General features: G+C 45.7%; 1 protein-coding gene across 2 annotated transcripts; it reads right to left on the bottom strand.

Annotated features, from left to right (window-relative positions):
* Nucleotides 1–4,653: 4,653 nt before the first annotated feature.
* LOC120670448 (protein DECREASED SIZE EXCLUSION LIMIT 1-like) lies at nt 4,654–10,225 on the bottom strand. 2 transcript variants are annotated; one of them, XM_039950544.1, is made up of 13 exons: nt 9,942–10,225; nt 9,752–9,814; nt 9,608–9,676; nt 9,144–9,200; nt 8,615–8,814; nt 8,473–8,528; nt 8,177–8,297; nt 7,541–7,607; nt 7,093–7,175; nt 6,897–6,988; nt 5,724–5,830; nt 5,415–5,478; nt 4,654–5,121 (listed from the first exon to the last, which is right to left on the bottom strand). In XM_039950544.1, exons 1-13 carry the CDS (start codon nt 10,061–10,063, stop codon nt 5,014–5,016), a joined length of 1,209 nt encoding a protein of 402 aa, XP_039806478.1. In that variant the 5' UTR covers nt 10,064–10,225; the 3' UTR covers nt 4,654–5,013. The 2 variants fall into 2 exon arrangements, with proteins under 2 accessions (XP_039806478.1, XP_039806479.1); XM_039950545.1 differs by having other exon boundaries at nt 8,204–8,297; nt 9,942–10,063.
* Nucleotides 10,226–10,701: the final 476 nt, after the last annotated feature.

Raw genomic sequence — 10,701 nt, 5'->3', positions numbered from 1 at the left:
TTTGAGGTCTTGAGCCAGGTAGGCTGTTTTTTGGTGGAATGTCCGAGAGTGAGATTTGCTCCAGCTTGCCTTGGCTATATCCTGAAAGTCCTGTTCCATGATCCACCAATTCTCAAAACGGAAAGGTTTATTAGTGCGTCGATGAGATGAGTGCAAAATGGTGAGAATGGGAGAATGATCGCTATGAATCATTGGAAGATGCAGGACTGCAGATTGCGGATATGTCGCACACCATTCCGCGTTCGCCAGTGATCGGTCGAGTCGTTCAAAAGTGGGCATGGTATGACGCCTCTTGTTCGTCCAGGTGTACGCCGGACCGCTATAACCGAGGTCAATGAAACCACACTTCTTAACATAACAACAAAAAGAATTAATACGACCAAGATCAGGCCTACCAGGGCTTGATTTTTCATAAGGATACATTATATCATTAAGGTCTCCGGTACATAAGATAGGTAAAGTGCTATTATTTACAACAAACTGGTGCACATGATTCCATATAGTGGTAGAGTTGTGGTGATGAGGATCACCATAAACACAAGCTAAACCAAACTGCTTACTATCTACATTATTGATACACACAGCTAAAATATAGTTGGCAGAGTGCTGAACTACTGAGATAGTAATGTCCTGCTTCCAGAGAAGCCAAAGGCCACCAGAGCGGCCTATAGCAGGAACTACAAAAGCATTGTCAGCATTAAAACGATTAATAATAGAGGTACAGGATATAGAAGAATTTCTTGTCTCAGAGATGAAGCATACATGGGCATTTGTGTATTGAAGTAGTCTGGCAAGGTGGGACATTGTTGCACTACTAAGGTTCCCACCAGAACCTTGGCAGTTCCATGATAGGATCCTGGCGACTGCGGCGCCCTTGAAGCCGGCGCTGAAGGCTGTTGAGGATTGTTGTCGAAGTTCACACCTGGGAGGACTGGATCGTCGTATCTGCCTGCATCAGAAGGGCCACCTTGGTTCGTACCTGAATCTGGGAGTGTGAGGATGGTGACTGTGAAGCAAAAGCCACGGCCCAATCAAGCTCCCACGTAGTGGGGTGTCCAGCGCGTGGGGTGTGATTTCCCTGAAGAACTTGGTGACGAGCAGGATCTATTCCGTCAAAGAGGATTGGTTGATTATGAGGTGGAGCTCGTAGGACCTCCTCCTGGTGGGCGCCCACAGCCTGTGCCAGAGCCCCCCGCTCCCATTGCCGTAAGAACGGCAGTAGAGGTCTGGCGACTCTCCCCCTTGAACAGAATCAGGCCCGCGGTCCCAGCCATTAGGCCGACGGCGACGTCGTTGCTCCGATTCAGAGTGGCCGCCTCGGCGGCCCGCGGAGGAGCCGCTTCGGTGGAGGGTTGAGGAGTTGACTGAAGCGGCGTTGGAGGCGGTGTCGCCATCATCTTGGAGAGGCCTGCGACGGTTGCGAGGAGGGGTCGGGTTTTCCTCCACCTGTGGGAGCCTGGGGTGGATGTCGTAGTAGGATCCAGAGTTTCTTCTGTGCCACTGAGGGGCTCGATGTATGGGGGGCCCCGGATCTGATGTCGTCCGCCAGAGGGGAGCGGGCCTCGGTTGGCACCCAGTTGCCGGTCTGGGAGCGGAGCGGAGACGGTGGTGGCGTGTCACGACGGCGGCTGCTTCTTGGATTTCGGCCGTGGTGAGCAGGTGGTTGAGGGTGAGTGGGGGAATTGCTGGTGGTGGTGCGGGGGTGAGTATGAGGGCTAGGAGCGGCGAGGGTGGAGCTGGGAAGAGGGATATAAGCTGGGGATCCCATGGGAGGAATATGCTGAGTGTTGAGATCATTTGGCTGGGGAGTGGTATTGTTGATGGGGAGGATAGCAATATTGAGTTCACCAAGGGGTTGCGCAACTAAGAAAGGTGGGATACCTGGCGATATATTGGTGGAGGAGAGCAGAGGGGGTGGCCCCAGGATACCCCGCATGTGACTTGCATCGTTAATTGGCTGTGGGGCCAACATGGTGGAACTGGATGGGAGCAACAAGCCTATCCTATCCAGCAGCTCCGTCCGACTCGGAGTAGGTGCCATTTGTGGCTGTTGCTCCACTCTTGTGGAACACTCACCCGTGTCCTGCGTTTGCCTTGCAACTGCGAGCTGGGTTTCAGTTTCAGTCAACTGTCTGACCATTTCCATCCTTCTGAGAATTTCCAAAGCGTTCTCCCGTGGGGTTTTACCATGCAGCTGAAAAAATTCTGGATTCCTGTAAGCTTCTTCCTGTGTTGTCAGAAGGTCTGGAGTTTCAGTCATAATTGCAATTGAGGCTGATCCGGTATGAGCTAACTGGTTAGTGCTGACGATGTTGAACTGTCCAGTGCCTGGGGCTTGCTGAGCAATGGTATGACTATGAGTCTCACTTCGGTTCTGCTGACTGAAAGTGAGCTGAGGAACCACTGTGGTGGTGCTGATCTGAGAAATTTGAGTTACTGCCTGGCTGGTTATTGCAACATTGGTATCAATCATTTCCTGATCCTGAATAGCAGTGCTCTGGATAGCTGGGATCATGTGGGTGTCTTGAATACTGGTGGTGTGCTGGGTATGGTTGGTGGTGGGTAGGATCTGAGCTTGAGGTGGAAGAGGGTGCTGAGCTGTGGTGTTGGTAGGTTGGGTGATTTGAACTGTGGGTGCGAGAGTAGGGTGGACATCACTAACCTGCAGGGAAAGCTGAATGGTAACTGGGATAGTATGCTAGTTGTTATGCAGATTGGCTCTCATTAGGTTGGCATTGGAGGAAGAAGCATGGTTGGCGTTGTTCTGGGTGCGACCAGCAATGGCAGCATGCTGAGCTCTCAGGTTGCTTAGGACAGAGGAAGGCTGGATGAGCCTATGAATTATAACCCTGACCTGCCTATAAATGTCATTCCATGGCATGTAACTAAGCCTCGTCATCCATCTCCCCAAAGGGTCCACAACATTTTCTCCGTTCATGATTCTTGCAATTCTAGGAGGACAATCAGTGTTGTTGTGAAAGTAGTAGCCACAGAATGTACAGATTCTGCTAATTCTTTCATAATGAAAATAAACAGTGCGTTCCATGGTTGGGTGACTTGGACTGTCATTCTATCCACAGCAGGCAAACGCACTCTAAGCTTAGCCCTGACTTGTGCATAACATTCATCACGCTGGATATGAAGCTCTAACTGTTCATCCAAATCTGAAGGTAGTCCTATACGATGGAGGATGGCATTTATAATTTGGGGAGTTCTAAATTCAAATGCCAGCCCATAGACACGAACATTTGCATAAAGGTATTGAAAAGTGTATGAGTTAAGGTCTCTGTTGGGTGTGTGAAGCTCTAACAGAATATTCTGCCTTTGAACAGTCCACGGTTGCCTTCTAACAATATGCATCATATCTGGCCCATTATAAAAAGTTGCTAGGAATAACCCAGAGTTCGCTGCTATTGCACTTACAGCTGCATACCTTTCACCCCAAGTTTGTCGGAGATCGCGACTGACTTGATGAATTGTGAGCGGTCGAGGGGAGCCTTGATTCTCTGGAATCTTGATCAGCAGATTAAAGTCCGTCTCCAGGGCTTCTTCCTGTTCTCTGCTTGTACCAGCAGGCGTGTCATGGGTGGAGACTTGAAGAGCCTCCAAAGCCTGCATTAAGCTTGGATCCATCTGCGGAGGTGGCGTGATTATGGCCTGGGAAGCAGGAGCATTATTCTGGGGATTGAGATTGCGGCAGGGTGTAGCGGAAGTGGTGGGGATGATTTGGTGGGAGGTGGAGCTTGGCACGTGAGCGGGTTGTGTCATCGCAGACAAAGTGGGCGAAGCACTAGGCGGGATGGTGGGGGTGGCGGCATGGCTGGGGTCCGGAGGATCCAGATCCATTGGAGAGGGGACCGACAGGGATTCACAGTGGGTTGCTTTGGAAGAGAGTGGTAGAAAGGTACATAGAAAGGACAGTAGAAAGGAGGAAAACAGGGGAGTATAGGTACTGCGCAGCATGACGGCGGAGAGAACCGAGGTGGTGGGAGGGGGAGCCGATGGCGCGTGGCAATGGAGGGCGGTGGAGATCCAGGTGTCGACGGCATGCGGGAGTGGATCGGGATTACCAGAGGAGTAGGTGTCGATTGAGCAAGAGGGAGCAGCCAGGTTCAGGTTCTAGATTTGGGACCCATCAAGGTTGCGACCCACACGAAAGATGCCAAAAGCGAAAAGAAGTAAGAGGAGAATCGGGCCAATCAGGGGGATCAATCGGACCAGGAGAGGACGGAGAATCAGAATCTGGATTAAGGAAGGAGAGGGGGAGCAGATCGAGGAGGATTAGGAGAGGAAAGGGGAGGAGAACGAGGGTCGGCATGAGCGCCGCCATCCACTTCAGGGAAACCCTAGTCAATTTTAGCAGCTAACATGGGAACTCGTCAGTGCACCCACTTGATCGGTTGCAGTGATGGTGAAAGAAAGAACATTGCGCTTCTCCGTTGTGTCCTTTTTCACCTATTGCAGAAAGGAGATGTCACGCTTAGCCTGCCGAAGCTTATGGCAAATGCATGAATCGATTCTCTCTTCTTTTTCTCTTTTCTCTCTCTTTTTTTCTTTTTGGCTAAGTTTGATCAAGGAGTAGTCGAGTGTCAATTCTTCAATTGCTTTTTATCCTTTCCATTCGTGCTCTTGAGAATCGCTCAGACATGTTCATAGAAAAAAGAATTGTGTGGTAATACCGATCACACTTGACCGTTCCAAACAAACGTCAAAGGTTTACAGAGCTGCACACACTTGGCTATTTACCTGTTTGCCTATCAAGACTTCATGCTGTATTGTATGATCATCGTCAGCCATGGCAGAAAATCTCACCATCACTCGATTGCAAAACTTCAGATTCTCACTGCACCAACGCGTGAAAATTTCAGTAGGCAGAAACATCACGTTTAGCAGGACGAAAAAGAACCCTCAAATATTTCCCTCATACAATCAAAGAGGTAACATCCACTGATCTACTTTTCAGCACTGAAGTCCCAATAAATTAACAGGAGACCTCATCCGATTTCACAGCGTCTAATTTGCTTTGGGTTTTGGGGGATAGAGCTCCCACAATGCAACCGTGGTATCAGTCGAGCAGGAAGCCATCAGCTTGCAGTCAGATGAGAAAGTCACCGCATTGCACTGTAAGCAAAAAGAGAAGCATTAGAATTGCATGGCCTGTGGAAATTGGACTACTGAATGTGGCGTAGTAACTGGACTGACGACTGAGAGTATCAATCTAGTAGCACCAAACAGGAACAAATGCAAATAATATGCAGGTTCTGATATGAGAAATGATAATGTTATACTTCCTTTTTTTTGAATTTGGATAATAACTCATGGGGGTAACATCCATATCAACTGGCTAAGTTATGCAAGACATAAAAAATATGAAAAGAAGGTTAGGGACACAATCAGATCAATAAGTTGCATACCGAATCACTGTGATACTTCAACACAGCTAGAGCATTTCCTTTGTTGTAATTATACACTCGAATCCTGCAAGAGTAAAATCACTGAAGGATCACACGAATGCAACAATTGCAAACTTAAAAGCCAGCAACTATAAGAGATGACAATATGAAGTCCTCCACATTCTCTCAGTGGCCTGTAGGATCACCTGAATCCCATGCTAAGATTAATTGTAATCACTAACAAGTTGATACAGGAACACCAGTTAAATAGGTCTAATTGCTGTCCCTAGTCAACAATATAAACAGTAAAAGCCAAGAATGGGGAAAAACCTGTGATCCCAACCGGCGGTTGCAGCAATCTTGTTGTCTGGCCGAATCGTTGTGCCAGCTATACCCGGCCGCTCAAGTTCTATCTCTTTCCTAAGAGTAAATGCACCCTGTAATCAGAAGGGAAAAAAATCATGTCAACATAGTGAGGCAACAAGGCCTGAATTCAAAAGTTGTGGTTCACTGTGCAAATGCATGCACACAGATTTTATTTAAATAAACACTAGATTTCGAAGTCAAGATGACATTTATATTATATAACAGAAGTGAGAAGCAGATTAAATGGAGTTGCTGCAGGCTTGCAGAATGCGAGGCAGGACTCAGAAGCATGGCCTGCCCGGGATCTGGCTGGCCTGTGGTCAATAAGGCCAAGCCTTAGTCGAGACTGCAGATGGTCCCACCTGTCCCTGTCTGCTAATGGCAAACCGTCCATGATACGTCCATCCCTCCCTCAATTCTTCCCTCTCCTGGGATCACTAGATGCTAAGTCACATTGACGCCAAAAGCGAGCAGGCAAGAGCAGCTCATTTTGCAGATCCGATCTCACCAGAAACACAAATCCGACCAGATATGCAGAATATTTTGATTATTATCACCAGAATAGCAAAAAGTGCAGCTCTGTACGGAAACTAACAAATACTCCCGTTAGAAATTACAAGGCTTATTTCATTTCGTTAGGAAAAGCGTTTGAGCAACAATTACTCTCTTAATACATAATTTATGTGACACAAAATTGATGTTATTATATTCGTATTAAAAAAATACTTACTCATGATTATATTTTTGTATATCACATAAATGATGTATTAATGGGAAAATTGTTGGTCAAAGTCCTATCCCAACAGGACGAAATATAAAAAAGGAGGGAAATAATACATAATGTTGCACGTTCACTAGATACAAAATTTAATTAGTGGAATTTAGGTAACCCCAAAACATGTTTATCCTGTGCCATGATAAATTCTTATTATGACATTTACATAAACTTGGCAGAGAATAACTAATAATGCATTGATAAAGATAAACTTGGGAACCCACAAGAAATATAAGGTACAATCAGACTTGTAGTAAATAAGTACGAAGCGAAGATCATTACCCACAGGCCACAGCATGTGATTTCCATGAGAAGGATAAAGATTTACAAGTAGCAAGGAAAGGGAATATTCAAGGGCAAACCTTTGGATGATCAAGCGTGAAAATGACTACTTTATCATCAGCGCCTCCTGAGATTCCACCATTGCAAGACCCATCGATAGCAACGGATAAAGCTGCACACCAGCACCTTATTAGATCATGCCTTTTCCAGCTACTATTATTGGAAAATCGAAGTTAAACAGCTCGGATGTAACACTGCGAGCGGTCAAAATGAGACCTGATTCTGAATGATACTTCACTGAAGATATAGGTAACCCAGGCTTTCGTACATCCCACCAGAGAGTGCTTCCATCTTCGTAACTGGTTCCAATAAAACAGAGCTTTGTTACTAACCCATTACGTAAACTGAAAACGAAATTCAGCAGAAACAGTCCAACAGAAATTCAGCAAAAATAGAAGTTAAATAATAATGACTGTGCAAAGAATCAAAGACATTTCTCTTGCGAATCCAATATAAAGGCGGCGATAACCACCCCCAAAAGCATGTGAAAGGATTCTTTCTTAGACCAAGCAGTTAGCATGCGGCCAAAGAATGAATAGTGGAAGTGCATAGAAGCCAAGGTGACTGGTTTAACCCTCAACCAATTAAGAATTTAAGATCAGGATAGAGGCCAAACAAAGAAAGGGACAAATTGGGCTTGTGAAAGCTGAATCTGGATGTTAACCTTGACAAAATATTCACATAGCCTGCAGATTCATAGGGGATGAAAGCTTGCACAGCCATGCAGAGTCCTACAATCAACAGAATAAGTTACAATCAATCAGTTGAAGCACATATAATGGCATTGAGCACTTCAAAGGGAGTTCAATGATTGTCCTGTAGATATTGAGCACCACACCACATTCTAGTATCAAATTATTGAAGAGGGATCCATCCTAGATCATATCTATATACATCCTTGTTTCAGAGTCTAGTGATGCCAGAGGGGTTAGGCTCCACAGGAAAAGTTTAAGGACTGCTGAAAAAACAATAGGTTTCTGGGATAAGGGCAGGAGCTGATTATCTTTCTGTAAAGTGTCCAATGGCCGGTTATAAGCTTGAATATACCCCATTTAACAGAAGCAAGAAAAACAGTGTCATAACACACATTTTTTTTCACAAACAGATAAAGTTAAGGAGAAATCAGGAAATACCATCATCCAAGTCAGAGATATTATCATTTTCACTCATGCATCTCTTAGTACTACTATCACCGATTGGGTTATCTTTAGGACTGTAAATATCTGAAGGAGTGAAGGCTCTACAAATAATGAGTTCAGGATAGTAACTCATATTTTGTTGTGAGACAAAATGACTACACCTGGATTGGTGAAATTTGAAAGCAGACCTTTTTGCTTAGTAGGGTGATCTTTTGCATTAGCACTCGATGATTGTGGCAAGCTTATTATCTTCCTTGCACTTGTAATGTCCCAAAGTTCAACCTGCGGATTTTCTCTTTTTCAGTTAACGAATCAAATGAAAACAATGGTAAGAAAATTAAATAACACAAAACTTGAGACAGCTTCATGTATTGCATCAGCTGATCCAAGTATTCTACAGTACTAAGTTCATATGATAGATCAACTTTTGGACAAAAAGTAACAGTCAACGACTAACCTGGGATGACTCTTGACCAGCAATTGCCATCATATTTTGTCCACTAGAGGTAATGCCTAGTAAACCAATACATAATGAAGTCGATGACGAGGAAAGAACCAAATGAGAGTTATCTGACTTTACCAGGGTGATTGCAGAATACCTTCTCCATGTTCTTGGGAACCTTCTGTAGGATTTACAACATGAGATTCTGTATTTTCTTCAGTGGCTTCTCTTGGTGGCTCTACATCACTAGTTTCACAGCTTGAGCCCGATCTCACGGAATGGGCAAAGGAAGGAGACTTTACAAGTGACATCTTGCAGAAATGGTATGTGCTTGTTTTGATTGTTAATACGGGCCTCCTAGAAGAAGTTAAAGAGAATGGATAAGAAATGCAACCCATGGCACTGCAAATTCAGGGATAAGAATGGAAGCTGCCTAGTAAAGACTCCATTGATGAATTTTAAGACTTGTAGCATTCGAAACATCCTGCGTCTATGTGTATTTGTGCACATTCCCTTGACATTGACATTTGTTAGAGTTTATTTCCTACTAACCATGTCCCAGATTATTGTTCAAGGTAAAGATCTCTAGTCTCTTTATCAAAACGGAAATGCACAGACCTGCATATTGTGTCCAAACAAAACGTTTGTTCCAGCTTCTAGCAGAGTGCACGGACAAGAAGTCATACCGTGAAAGGCCAGCTTCTTCAATCACCCAGCATTTACAGGTTCCATCCCTACCCTGGCTGCATCAGAGTATCAAACATCAAAACATAAAAAATCGATCAATGCCCAAAATAATGCTGCACTCAACATCTCTTGGATCTATGTAACATGCAATGTGCTGAAACTGTATGAAATGCGTAATGAGTTTGATAAATAGTCTAGTTATCAGGGGCATTTTACATGGGGATCCAGTTCAAATGAATCCTAAAATCACTAGGAAGTTGAATTGTCCTACTGGCACAGTCCAATTCAACAAAGCTATGTTCTGAGTTGCAGTTCAGACATGAAAATGTTACACTGATTCAAATAAGTTTCCCTTCATAGCTACTATCCATGACATTACATGTATCTAGTCAAAACTACAAAGGGAAAAACATTCAAATTAGGCTTGTGCAATTCCTGACGAAATTCACCTCTACGCACTGACCTGATGATCTTGTTTCCGAGTCCGGCACCAGCAGCCACCGAGTACACCCCGGCCGTTCCGGCATGAGCCCTACACAATCCCGCGCAATCGCGTCAAAAGGCCCGATCGAACCACCCGTCGGAGCAGGAGGGGGGCAGCACGAACCAGACCGAGGAGGCGGTGCGGTGGCTCGCGGTGTCCCAGGCCCTGAGCTCCCCGTCGGCCGCGCTGGGCGAGCAGAACCAGAGAGGAGACGTTACACACCACTATTAGGAGAAGGGGGTTGCAGCACGAGGCCGCTGCGGAGGATCGGGGAGGGGTTTGGAAGCTTGGGGAGCGGGGAGAAGTGGAGTACCCAGAGAAGAGGAGCGGGAGGGAGGGGTGGAAGCAGGCGTCGTTGACAGCGGCGCGGTGGCCGCGGAGCACGGCGACGGGGTCCGGCGGAGGGCGGCGGCGGGGCCGCTCGATGCTGGCCATCTCGCGCCTGCGCAAGCGGGACTCGAACCGAACGGAACGCCGGCCGACGAGTTTGTTCGAGAACGTTTCTACTCTCTCCCGCTGACCAGGGCGCGTGGCCCACTAGTCGGTCTCAAGTAAAAAAGGGGTTTAGAATTCACAAGCATTTGTACTCTCTCCCTCGTCCGCGAGATCTCCGGCGCCGGCACGGCCGCACGGGTGCTGTTGGCCTGCATGTCCACCAAGGTTTTAAATATCCTCTACTAAAATATTTAGCGGTTACTTTTTCAAAGGCTAAAAAAAATCTAAGGAAAATCTATATCCGGCTATAGCTTTATCTAACTCATTTAGTTGTCTCATTTAGTTGTTTTGCAAATCAAGTTCACAGTTTTAGAATATTCAGTACATCATCAATTCATCATGTAGAAAAACAACATAGTACTTCAACTTCATGCTTTCGCAAATCTAACACAAAGTTCAGATGATGCAACAATCATAAGTCTAACACAAACGACAGACCGACGAAGAAATGAGTTCACAGTTTCACACAAACAAACTGAAAGTATACATATGAAGTTGATACAGATCAGTGGCATCTGATCATTTCTACCCGTCTGATCATCACCAGCAGATTTAGCTGATTTAGCTGGCTAAGAGAT

This window comes from Panicum virgatum, chromosome 4N (genome assembly GCF_016808335.1).
Source record: "Panicum virgatum strain AP13 chromosome 4N, P.virgatum_v5, whole genome shotgun sequence".
Taxonomy (NCBI): domain Eukaryota; kingdom Viridiplantae; phylum Streptophyta; class Magnoliopsida; order Poales; family Poaceae; genus Panicum; species Panicum virgatum.
This window is presented reverse-complemented; position numbering and strand designations above follow the sequence as displayed.